General features: G+C 42.0%; 1 protein-coding gene across 2 annotated transcripts in view; it reads left to right on the top strand.

Moving 5' to 3' along the window:
* PPM1H (protein phosphatase, Mg2+/Mn2+ dependent 1H) overlaps positions 1 to 13,602 on the top strand; it is a 281,418-nt gene that overhangs the window by 231,276 nt on the left and 36,540 nt on the right. For both annotated transcript variants that reach the window (XR_004343889.1, XM_030323105.1), the window contains exon 9: positions 9,134 to 9,285. Coding sequence is in view for 1 of the 2 variants with exons in the window: in XM_030323105.1 (XP_030178965.1) it covers positions 9,134 to 9,285 (152 nt within the window). In the remaining variant the exon portion in view is untranslated. The remainder of the gene's footprint in view (positions 1 to 9,133; positions 9,286 to 13,602) is intronic.

Raw genomic sequence — 13,602 nt, 5'->3', positions numbered from 1 at the left:
ACTCTGACACCAAAAAATCTTGCTTGGCAACTCATAAAATTTATGGTCACACAAGGGAGGCAACCTCTATATTGTGTCAAATATTTCTTCTCCTTAGAAATTGTTTCCCTGTGATCCCCTTCTGAAAAATGATCATTTCACCTGAATGTTTCAGTTAAACATGCAGTATCCTTTTTTGCATTAATTTATTGCATTATACACAAAAGAACAGTTTGAGAAGTTTGTTTAAAAATGCAACCCCGGGGTGCCTGGCTGGCTCAGTCAGTAGACCATGTGACTCTTGATCTCAGGGTCATGAGTTTGAGCCCCATGTTGGGTGCAGATTTTAGTTTAAAAAATTAAAAACTAAAAATAAAAACAGATTTTATTATATATTAAAAAACGCATGCCTATGCTCTTGCCAACATAAAACAACATCCACATCTCGGTGGCCACCACACCATTCAGCAGATGATAGCAAGCGTGGCGTCATTGGCTATGATGGCTGAAGATCACTCTTAAAGATCTGTGTATATCTGGTTTATCATTTGAGTGTTCTTGGGCCATGTATGATAAGCCTGGTATTTGAATAAAGTAATGTTTCCCCCAAAAAAAGCAAATCCCTAGAATCCACTTCATGAAAATCTCAGGCACTGGGTCTAGAGTAGGTCCTAGGAGTTTTCACATTTTTAGACCATTCTCAAGCAGGTGATCCAAAGACCACTCTTTAAATAATACTGTCATAAGCCATTCTTCACTGTGCTTCAGGAACTTGAGTTTTATAATCCCCGCATGGGTTCATTACACATCCATGTTCCAGTCCTGGACTGTGTGATTCAGTCTTACAGTGCACGCGGCTCAGCGCCAGACTGGTAGGTTAGGGATACTACATACGTCATTCTCCACGTGCACAGAGGTCTGCTGAGACCTGCGCTACTTGCTTCAGAAGAACCACAATCAGTCGGATTGACTTTGCCACCCACCAGGTGCCCCAGAGCCCACCAGGCGTGACTGTGTCTCCTCTCCTAAGGCAAGGTCCATAGTAACTTGCTCTCTTGCTCACTTGAGCTCTCTGAAATCCTGCCATTCTGAGCGAAGTCCTGTGAAGTAAGAACACACTCTGGTTATGTGATTATGTTGAGTCCCCAATGGCCAGCAGTAGCAACTACTACACGTGTAAAAAATAGCAGTCATTTCACTAATTATTCATTAGGTGATCATACATAACTTACTGTCAGTGTGGACTTTAGTAATAATTATGCTGGGAAAACAGCACAAACCCAAACTAGCCCATGCAAATAGGGACATATGGTCACTCTGTGTGCCTCGTCACTGGATTAGACATGACTTAACCCACCTACACTGCACCCATGTAGTTTCACTCACAGGCTGGGGTTTCCTCTGACCTTTATAAATGGACATTTTAATGAACAGAAACGTATTCCTCAAATGATCAATAAGCTAGATTCAAGCCCATTCATTCACTGATTCATTCAGTGAGCCTTTGGCTCAGTGGTGCACAAGCCATTGGAAGCCCAGAGAAAGGAGTAGATGATGAGAGAAGCCCAGCATGTAAAGGAAATTCCTTCCTGTAGCTTACCTCACCGAGCTGCAAAGTACTGGCCTCACGAGGAGACAGTGGAAGACTTATGCTACAGCAACTAGGTGTTGGGTACAGTTTCAGGCTCTTTTCATGCTACCTACTATTTTAGCTGGCTTAGAAATGTTTTAGCTATTACGTGGTATCCACCCTCAAAAATTGCATATTTATTTTGTCTGTAGACTACAATAGAAAAAGCAAACCCTCAAGAATATCGGTGGTATATTTCAGATGTAAAATTACACTCACAGCCCCAACAGCCAACATACTTATAATACTTAAATGTCCCTTGATGCATTTGCATTCAGGTGCTCTGAGGTCATGTGGCCAGTCACATCCAGCCCTAACTCATCCTGTGATGAAAGAGTCTGAGAACATTGGTGCCGTAAGCATCTGAAGTGGCCACCTAGTCCTAACCTTTCATTCCACAAAGGGAGACACTGAAGATGTGAAAGGTCATGCCTCATCCCTCACCATTCCTCAGTGAAAGTCCAGTACTATAGCCAAATCAAGCTCTATAAAGCCACCAAAGCACACCAGCCCTCCTCTCACCTCCCCAGGGTTTGGTCCCTGCAGTTCCCACTAGGTGTAAGGTATATGATTCAACTGCTTCTCCCCAGCACTCCATAGGATGAATCAGTGCTTCTTTCTATATTCCCAGCAGGTGGTCAGTAGACCTTGAAAACATGAGTAACCAAAGTGGTTTTGCCTGAATTTTAAGGAGAAGTGAGTTTCAAACCCATCTTTCGCCACCAAGTTCAGTATGTGTTTCATGGCATAGTGTAGGTAGAATCACAGCAACAGAGACTCTGGATGCAATTTTGGTGGCTTGCTCAAATGCTAACATTGAAATAATCGACTTGGCTTGTAGGACCACAGGGAATATGCTGGAGTTTTCTTTTTTTCTAGTACAGGTGCCATATTAAGAGTTCTATAGGTTGAGCTTCGTGGTTGGCTACATGGGGTAGAGAGGATAAGACTTTGTGCCCTCATTTTCTACTACCTCTTGGCATCCTTTACCTTGGGAACCATCTGGCTTTTCTGCTAAGAACACTAGTGAGAGTCGCAATCCCTGTTATTTGAAATGAGACTTGTAATTGAACCCCAAGGCCCTGACTCTTACTCCTCTCCTTCCCCCAGCTGCTTTACTTTCAGGTCTTCTGCCCTGAGATGGGTGCCATTAAAAAAAAAAAAAATACCACGTGGTACATTAGAATTTGTGGTTTCCGTCCGTATTATCTCATTTGACCTTTATACTGGCTCTAGCTGTAATAGGTAGAGCAGGTGTCCTCGCATTTTTTTTCCAATTTTTAAACAATGATTTCAGAGATGAGAAAATTGAGAGCAAAAGACAGTAGTAAGTGGTTTATCTCAAGTCCCAAAGCTGGTTAGAAGCAGAGACCCAAAGTGAGGGCTTCTTATAAAAATGGCAGGGCTGTTGCCATTCAGAAAGCCAGGCCTCAGCCGTGGGGGCTCATGGGCCTGCCCTGAGTACTTCAAAAGGAAAAAGCGTTGGGAGAATTTGCTGAGTTGATAAAGCTGTAAGAGTTGTGAGGGCATCCTAGAGATGCGGCTGAGATTTGGCAAATGGAAGAATCGATGGATTTCTTAAAAAATATTTTTATTTTTTATTGTTTAAAATTTACATCCAAATTAGTTAGCATATAGCACAACAATGATTTCAGGAGTAGATTCCTTAGTGCCCCTCACCCATTTAGCCCATCCCCCCCTCCCACAACCCCTCCAGTAACCCTCAGTTTGTTGTCCATTTTTATGAGTCTCTTGTTTTGTCCCCCTCCCTGTTTTTATGTTATTTTTGTTTCCATTCCCTTATGTTCATCTGTTTTCTCTCTTAAAGTCCTCGTATGAGTGAAGTCATATGATTTTTGTCTTTCTCTGACTAATTTCACTTAGCATAATACCCTCCAGTTCCATTCACGTAGTTGCAAATGGCAAGATTTCATTCTTTTTGATTGCCGAGTAATACTCCATTGTGTGTATGTATGTATATATATATATATATATATATATATATATATATATATACCACGTCTTCTTTATTCATTCATTCAGCGATGGATATTTGGGCTCTTTCCATACTTTGGCTGTTGTTGATAGTGCTGCTATAAACATGGGGGTGCATGTGTCCCTTCAAAACAGCACACCTGTATCCCTTGGATAAATGCCTAGTAGTGCAATTGCTGGGTCGTAGGGTAGTTCTATTTTTAGTTTTTTGAGGAACCTCCATACTGTTTTCCAGAGTGGCTGCACCAGCTTGCATTCCCACTGATGGATTCTTTTTTAAAGTAGCTTCAAGAAGCTGGCGTCAGCTTACACTAGTGTGAGCCCTCCCAACATGCCATTGAAATGTCATCAGTAATAGAGCAAAGAGGTGAACACACATTACACAAACACTGAAGCAGCAGCCTGCAGCCGAGCCCTGAGTAGAAGTACTCTATTAAAGACTCGCTTGTCACAAGCTCCTGTGTAAATAGATGCCCGGCGATGATGTTAAGGATGTCTCTAAGTGCTCTGAAGCCGAGGGTCCTGCGAGAGCAGTCAGCACTTGGCTCCTTCAGGGGCACATTAGCCAAGGCTCTTCTGTGCCCCCAGACTCTTTCCTGCCCACTCCCTTACACTGAGTTTTTTGTTTGTTAGCAGCTCCAGTGAGGACAGGGGAAGAAAAGGAAAGAGTCTGCTACTTGTGTCCAATATCAGCATGTTGGATTTGGGTGGCTGCTTGGAAGTGTCCAAGGTAAAAAACTAAATCGGCCCGGTCACCATATTAGAGCGTCCTCTGACTAGATCTCATACGTGGAATTATTTTTCTTCCTCCCTTCCTCTCATTTATTCTTTGTCTCAGTAAGTATGTCCTGAAGATCTCTTGTTATTTACTCTGAAAAAATACTGCTAGGCCCACGGAAGAAATGCAAAGTGGGGTCTCTGGCCTCCAGAAGTTGAATCTTGGGAAGGAAGAGAAGGTGACCACCTGAAGGGGTGTTCTCTGTAAGCAGAACAAGGGTCAGTGTCCGATGAGGCAGATGCTTCTCTTGGTTATTTATTGACTGCTCACCAAATGCTCTGCGTTCTGGGGACAGAAACAGGCCAGTTCAGACCTTGCCCCTTGAGGAGCTTATTGCCGATGACCGTGTCTTCGAGGCTAGGCTTCCACTTGCGTTGGAATGACCTGGCCCTTGCCTACATAAGCTGGTGCCTGGGCGCAGCTCGACACATTCGGAACGTTTAAAGAGTGGCCCCTTGAATCTAAATTTGTTCAGTTAGCACCCCAAGCGATTCTTCAGCACATTAAAATCTGAGAATAACCAGTCTTGTGCAAGAGACAGACACGTGGACCTGGCAGGTACAAATGCCGTGCTCATGGGATGTGGAGGATGGCGACTGCGCGGACCAGGGAAGAGAAAGCAATGCTGCTTGTTGGTTGCTTTGCCTCAGGAGTGCTTTGACAGCTGCACGTGGCACTGCAGCCCCCAATCTAACCGGGCCCAGAGGGTTGGCAGGTCCCTGAGGGAAGGAAGGGGGAGCACAGGAAGGGACTCTGGGATATCACCTCGCTCGTTCAGATCTTTGTTCACACATTGCCTTCCCAGGGAGGTCCTCTACAAGGACTGTCTTGTCACTCTTCTTACTGTGACTTTTCTTCAGAGCACCTGTCGGCTTCTGACATTGCGGTGTGTGGGTCTGTCTCTCTACTAGTGTAGATGCTCTGAGGGACTTCATCACTTCTGTTCACAGCTGTACCCGCAGCACCTAGAAGAGTAGTTGGCACATAGTAAGTGCTCAGTCAACACGTAGGCGGCTCTAGGAGGGCAGATGGACCCACACAGGCTCCATCCGTCTCTCAGCGGCTCAAATTATATCACTCTGAAAAACTGCAAGGATCTCAAGGATTCCTGTGGCCTTTCTCTCCCTCTCTGGGCAGCCGGGGACACGGGAAGGAGCCACACAAAGCCCTGACCCTGTTCTCCAGCTCTCCTGCAGGCAAAGGCGTTTGCATAAACATCTCGCCCCTACTGGGGCCTGGGATACTCTCTTCCTGGTGTCCAAGTCCGGGGGAGCCTCAGAGCCCATTAGTTTAATGTGAGGCTTCCTGGAACATCAAGATGCTATTTACGGAATTGAAGAGGGGACTTTGGAGAGGTGAGTGTGGTCTGACTGAGCAGAGCCAACAACAGCTGCAGGGAGAGGAGGTCAGGACTCCAGAGCCCGCCAGAATCCTTTGAAGCCCTTGCCGCCAGGGAGGATGGGCGTGAAGCGGGTTGTCTTGTGCTGCAGCCCAGTTTTTCTGAGAGCATTTTCACAAAATGTTCTGTATTACAGGTTAATGTACAAGACACGAGTTGTAAGTGGAAAGTTGGCAAAGTCCTTTGGAAATTGGCTAAAGGGCAGGAAATAAAGGGTAGCAATAAAAACCTAAAAGGATGTTAATTGGGGAGTGCCTCAGGGAACAGGGTTGAGACCAGCTTTTTATTATTTACATTAAAAATACTTCGAGAATGGTTTTGAAAGGATTTTCGTGTTGGCTAATGAAACAGCATTAGAGAACTGTGTGTGGAAATGTGAATAGCGGAATTAGGGAAGGATTCAATTTATTGATGGAATTGAAGAGAGCATTTTGTAACATGTTTCTGTTTATCGTTCCACTCCCATTCTGTTGGCTAGACCTCCAGCTGAGTAGTGGGCAGGATAACTTAAGCTTAAACAGCTCAGATCTCTACATGTTTTTGGCCAGCAGAAAGCACTTGAAACGATTCTGGCACCCCAAACCCAGGGTAGTCCTGAAATTAAATGGATGTTATCTTCAGACCTAGAAATCTTTCTTTTAGAAGGCGCTAGAAGGCAGATGGAATCTCCTATTTAGCTACAAGCGCAAGATTGGAACTGGACCACCTGACATCATCTCCCCCACCTCCTGTAACATTTCTTATTCTGTGGAGTTCAGATTTTCACAGAAATGTACTGTAGACCTACCCCAGTAAGAAGCTAGCAGTCTCTCTTAGGCAAAGTCATCGCATACTGGAAATAATAACACAGTGAGCCAGGACTTGAACTTGGGAGCCCAGAGCCAACATTTGCTGTCCTCTCTAAAGCCTGCCCTAGAGGATAGTCTGTGTAGGCATCACAGAGGCCACGAAGGCCTACATTTCCTTGTTTGCAAAAGGGCCAGTAGGCATTCTCTTCAGCCTCGCTACTCAGAGTGCAGTCCAAGGACCCGCAGCATCAGCATCACGTGGAAGTAAGCTGCAAAGGCAGCCTCCGGCCACACCCCAGAACTGAATTAGAATCTGCCTTTTAGCAGGATCCCCAGCTGATTCCTGGCACATTAACATTTAAGAAGCACTGCTCTAACGTTTGTGGCGCCCAGGAGTCACAACAAATTAAAGCAAAAGGGATTTGGTTGCCTCTATAGAGTGAAAACTGGACCACATGAATTCAGTGAGTGCCCTGAGGATCGAATTCTGGCATCTGGGACTTTCCAGACTGCTGTAAGCTTAAGATCCCCCTTGTTGTTTTCCTTAATTTGGCCTCATGAGGCACAGTGCCTTCTCTAGAATGTAAACTTCTACCCTCAAAGTGAATATGCCTTTTGAGAAAATGTTAAAAGCCAGTCCAGTATACCCCTGAGTTCTCTTCTCCTCTGTGTGGGCCGTGCACCGGGCCATTAGCTAATTGTTACCACGCAGTTAGCAGGCCACAGAGGCCTGGTACCTGGAGGCTGCTTTTCATTTGAGCTCATTTTCCAAGGGCTCTGTCGGTAGGCGTGTGCTATTTTGTTGTTTTGTGCTGCTGGGTGTAGTCTGTTAGTCCACAGGACCAGCCCTGTGTCAGGGTGTCACAGGCCTGGGCAAACCTTTCTAAAGCTAGGAGGCTTGGCTTTCAAAGATGTGGATTTGAACAGTCTGTCGGCCTCTTAGAATCAAATTCTCTCCAGATCTGAGATGACCTAGCAGTGACTGTGTGTGATGGGACACATGACTGCTTAAACTCTATAAACTCCTTCCTCTCCCTGACCTTCCGCTGACCTACAGCTTTTACTCAGACTTGCTTTTAGAAGATAGGAGGGAAAAAAGAGAAGGGTTGAAGGAACTGGAAGGTTGATGAAGTTGACTTGCCTGTGCCCTTAGTTCATGAGGTGTATATACACAGGGGCTGGTTCTGCCGAATGGGGAGGGAATGGCAATGAAATCCCAGACTCTTGAGGCGCCTGGGTGGCTCAGTCGGTTGAGCATCTGACATCAGCCCAGGTCATGGTCTCACAGTTCGTGAGTTCGAGCCCCGCGTCGGGCTCTGTGCTAACAAACAGCTCAGATCCTGGAGCCTGCTTCGGGTTCTGTATCTCTCTCTCTCTCTCCCTCTCCCCCCCTCCCCTGCTCATCATGCTCTGCCTCTCTTTGTCTCTCAAAAATAAATAAATGTTAAAATTTAAAAAGGAAAAAAAAAATCCCAGACTCTTTTCCCGCCAAAGTTGGGTGAAAATAGAGTTGTGGCCTAATCCACATACTGCTTGATTTTTATTCTGACTACTTTCATCAAGGTTATTCTGTCCTTCCCAAAGAGGTTAGGTGGATACTGAAATATCCCAAGTCATTCCAGGTACTAGAGATGAGGAGACTTACAAGTTTGCCAAGACCCACTTCGGAGATTCAGACTCAGCATGTGTCCTTTGTAATTTAGGCTAGATTAAGGCCTCTTAAACCTGAGTGTAGTGTCTGAGCCCCATCCTTACAGGAAAGAAATCCTGCCCCTTGGAGCTCAAACAGGTAAGCCAAAATGTGATTCAAGTGAGCCCATTAAATAAAGTGTCTCCTCAGTCCTAGACAAATACAGAGTAACTACTAAAGATCCAGGGCTGGCCTTATCTCTCCAAAAGACAGAGCTAAGAAGCAGGGAAATCTGTTATTCATCTTTTTTTTTTAAGATTAAAAAAATTTTTTTAAACATTTTATTTAATTTTGAGAGACAGAGACAGAGCATGAGAAGGGGAGGGGCGGAGAAAGAGGGAGACAGAATCTGAAGCAGGCTCCAGGCTCTGAGCTGTCAGCACAGACCTGACGCAGGGCTCGAACCCACAAACTGAGTGAGATCATTACCTGAGCCGAAGTCAGAGGCTTCACCTACTGAGCCACGCAGGTACCCCTGTTGTTCATCTTTATACATAGAGTACCTGGCACACAGCAGGCCCTTACTTGTGGAATGGGTGTGCAAAGGAAGGAAGGAAGCAAGCCTCAGGTTGCTTTTCTGGCTCGCACAGTATCTATTATAAGTATTGTTCCAGCTATGTCTCAGGCATTAATTTTCAATTAATTCTTCCTTGTCAACTCTTAAGCTCACCTGTTGAGTCCCATATGTCTATACAGCAAGTCTCCAAAGGAGGCTACCCATGGCCACAAAGCTGGTTGCACAACCAAGTACTTCAGAGCGCGTACCTAAAAACCCCTAGCCGAGGTGGGAGAAGAAAAGAATTCCGAAACCAATTTGTTATGGGAAATAACGTGCTCCCAATTTCTTAAGTAGGAGTATTCCCATTCTTTTCAGGTAAGAGTCTACGATCTCTCCAAATATGAGCATGGAGCAGATGATGTGCTGATCTTGGCCACCGATGGACTCTGGGATGTTTTATCAAATGAAGAAGTGGCAGAAGCCATCTCCCAGTTTCTTCCTAACTGTGATCCAGATGACCCTCACAGGTTTGTGTATTTTTATGGTTGTAGGGTTATACCTTCCGCCAGTTTTACACGGTGTGACTACAATAAATAATAATCATGCACTTTTCATCATTCATGATTTGTAGTAGAGCTGATATGGATTAGGAACCAAACTGCAAAAGGGATAACATTTCTTATTAGAAGTACTTTCACAGCCAAGTAAAAACCCTCCTCAAGTTGAACCTAGATGCAAGTGGTATAAAGAATTTGATTTGTAAGATATTTCGACAGCATATGTTTCTCACATTCTTCCCTCATAATTCCAAAGTGGAAATAATCCAATTTGTGATCCTCCTGATGAGAGCAATACCAAATGCTCCCAGCAGTGATTTTTATCTGTTGGGAAATTATTTCTTTTGAGAAACCTTGGGGAAAGAGAGAAAGATTAAAGTAGGTTTTCCTTTGTAGCATAATGGCAATGTAAATATCCTCAACAACTCTAGGTGACCCTCAGAAATAAATAGAAATTCCTCTCAGGAGAAAGGCAGCTTTGACTTCGAACACAAGGAAGACAACTCATTGTGCGTAAAAGCCAGTAAAAACAGCAGACAGTGGAGTGGGACCTGTAAATACTTCATTCTATTTATCAGTCAAAAATACAAATGAATATTTTAACATTTAAGAAAATTTTGTAAAGCACTGAAAATAGGAACACGGACCAGAGACTGTAAATTGATTGCACAGATTTTAAAAGTAAGGAAATAGAACTTCTGGAGATAACAAATATAAAAATAAGAATTACAAACTTAATGCATTAAACAGATTAGAGACAGTTGAAGAGAACACTAGTGAGCTGGAAAATGGATCTGAATAATCCATAATAGGGCTCAGAGAGACAGAGAGGAGGGAAAATGTAAAATGAGATTATGAGACTAGGGTTATGACCTAAGATGCTCTCAGTAGAGTTCCGGAAGGAAATACTGCAGATGAGAAGAAAAAGAAAAAGTTCCAGAATTGTTGGATGATAATGAACCGAAGATCCAGAAAGCCCAACAAATCTCAAGCAGAAGAAATCAAAATTATAAGTAGGTATGTCATAGTGAAACTGAAGAACTTTAAACAAACTACTAAAAGCAGCCAGAAAGAAAGACAAAACAGATACGTATATAAATAGCATTTAGACTGAAAGCTGACTTTTCAGAAACAACAAGAGGAGCCAAAAGACAGTGAGTTATATCTTCAATTGCCTAAGAAAAGAATATTTTATTAATATGTAAGTTTTTCTTTAACATATATGAAAGAATTTTCTAATGTAGTACAAATATCATTGAAGAGGATAAGTTGAGGACATTCTCAGGCAAAACACAATGTGAGGAATTTTAACAGCAACCAAACTGCGTTGAAGAAAATTCTGAAGGATATATCCAGATGGAAGATCTGAGAAGTCGAATGGATTAAGCTAGGATCTTAGTAAATTTGTAGATATATTCACTGTGCAAAACAGAAACAAGGATGTCTAATGTGTGGTAGTAAAAAATGATAGAATTAAAATACTGAATAAAAACTGCACAATAAATTGGCAACGGGGGTAGTAATTGGCTACAGTATACTACGATTCTATTTGGAAAGAGGTTCTCTTATACGCATTTAGCTTTAGACTTTAAATGTGTTTTAATAGCTAAAAAGACTACAAAACAAATAGAATATATAACTTTGAGACTAATTAAGGGAGAGAAAACCTACAGGGAATCAGAAAACAAACTTCTAGATAATTTACAAATCAAAAAATTATAATAAAAATTAGAAATAACTAGGGGTTTAAATAATGGGAAGAATACTGCATATCGAAACTTGAAAGGCTGAATCTGAGGCTTTTTTTCTTTTTTCGTCTAATGAACTATGCATAGATGAAGACTACGCTCACCCCAACCTGCCAGAAGTACCCACATCCCCTCCATGTCATAAGATACCTTTTTCCAGAACTCCCTACTGTATCACAAGGAACCCCTGGCCACAAGCTGTAGATTCTTTACCACAGAGAAAGATTTTCTGAGTAAGACCTTGAGAGCTGACTTGTGTTATGGGGCTATTTCTGCCTATATTATACACATAAACATGTACCTAAAGACTTTGTATAACTTGTAGGTGCTAGGAGCCAAAGGAGTAGAGCTATCTACTTGTAAGTCATATGTTCTTTTCCTGAGTGCAGACTATTAGTAAAAACCTGTCCTGATTTCTTTTTTTTACTGTTTATTTTTGTGAGAGTGATAAACAGAGTACAAGTGGGGGAGGAGCAGAAAGAGAGGGAGACACAGAATCTGAAGCAGGTTTCAGGCTCCGAGCTGTCAGCAGAGAGCCAGATACAGGGCTCGAACTCATGAACTGTGAGATCATGATGAGCCGAAGTCAGACACTTAACTGACTGTGCCACCCAGGCACCCCAATACCTGTCCTAATTTTAAAATTTAGATCTGTGGTTCTTACTTCAACAACAGTATCTAATTTAAGAAGAGAAAGCAGAGTAAACACAGAAGTAATGGGAGGAAAAGTTATAGATAAGAAAACAGAGAACAAATATACGATAAAAATAAATGATCAGTGAATTCAGTAAAGCAGCAGGATAAAAAAATCAATATACAGAAATCTGTTGAATTTCTATACAGCTAACAACAAACTATCAGAGAATATGAGGAAACAGTTCCATTTACAATTGCATCAAAAAGAATAAAATACCTAGGAATAAATTTAACCAAGGATGTGAAGATCTGTACTCTGAAAACTGTAAGACGTTGAGGAAAGAAATTGAAGAAGGAAAAAAATGGAAAGATATCCCATGTTCATGGATTACAAGAATTAATATTCTTAAAATGTCTATACTACCCAGAGCAATCTACAGATTCAAACTCAATTAAAATACCAAAAGCAATAAATAAATAGATAAGTAAATAAATAAATAAATAAATAAATAAATAAAATACTAAAAGCATTTTTCACAGAACTAGAAGAAAATAATCATAAAATTTGTATGGAACCTCAAAAGACCTGAATTGCCAAAGCAGTGTTGAGAAAGAAGAACAAAGCTGGAGGTATCACAATCCCAGATTTAAGGATATACTACAAAACTGTAGTAATCAAAACAGTATTTTACTGGCACAAAAATAGACACATAGATCAAATGGAACAGAATAGAGAGTCCAGAAATAAGGCCACCTTTTAATGGTCACTTAACCTACAAAAGAGGCAAGAATATACAATGGGGACAAGAAAGTCTTCAACAAATGATGTCGGGAAAACTGGACAGCTACATGCAAAAGAATGAAACTGGACCACTTCATACACCATACACAAAAGTAAACTAAAAGATTAAAGACCTGAAATGATAAAATTCCTAAAAGAAAACGTAGGTCGTAAACTCTTGGCCTTAGCAGTAGTTTTCTGGATGTGTTTCCCCAGGGAGGGGAAACAAAAGCAAAAATAAATAATTGGGACTACCTCAAACTAAAAAGCTTGTGCACAGGGAAGGAAACCATCAACAAAATGAGAAGGCAACCTACTGAGTGGGAGAAGAATTTTGCAGTATGTGATATATCCAATAAAGGGCAACTCAACACCCCAGGTGAGAAAAAAACAAAAAACAGAAAACACATACAAGAAATGAGCAGAGGACCTGAATAATAAACCTTTTTCCAAAGAAGACTTACAGATGGCCAACAGACATATGAAAAGATGTTCAACATCACTAATCAAGGAAATGCAAATCAACCACAATGAGATATCACCTCATACCAGTCAGAATTGCTAGTATCAGAAAGATAAATAATAAGTTTGGCAAGGATGTGGAGAAAAGGAAACCCTCGCACACTATTGGTGGGAATGTAAATTGGTGCAAATCAAAACCACACTGAGCTATCACCCTATCCGTTAGGATAGCTATTTAAAAAAACAAAAACAAAAAAACAAAAAAAAAGAAAAACCAGAAAATAACAAGTGTTGGTGAGAATGTGGAGAAATTGGAACCCTTGTGCACTACTCTTAAGGATATAAAATGGTACAGCCGCTATGAAAAGCAATATGGTGGTTCCTCAAAAAATTAAACATAATTGGGGCACCTGGGTGGCTTGGTCCATTAAGTGTCCTACTTCGGCTTAGGTCATGATCTCATGGTTGTGGGTTCGAGCTGTGCATCGGGCTCTGTGCTGACAGCTCAGCAACCCGGTAGAAAAATGAGCAAGAACCAAACACTCATGACTCAGAAGAACATTAATGGCCAGTAAATATATATTTTTTTAAGTTTATTTATTTTGAGAGAGAGAAAGAGAGCAGGAGAAGGGCAGAGAGAGATGGAGAGAGAGAGACAAT

The sequence above is a fragment of the Lynx canadensis genome, chromosome B4, assembly GCF_007474595.2.
Source record: "Lynx canadensis isolate LIC74 chromosome B4, mLynCan4.pri.v2, whole genome shotgun sequence".
In the NCBI taxonomy this organism is placed as follows: domain Eukaryota; kingdom Metazoa; phylum Chordata; class Mammalia; order Carnivora; family Felidae; genus Lynx; species Lynx canadensis.
Note: the sequence above shows the minus strand (reverse complement) of the source record. Positions and strands in the feature narration are given on the sequence as shown.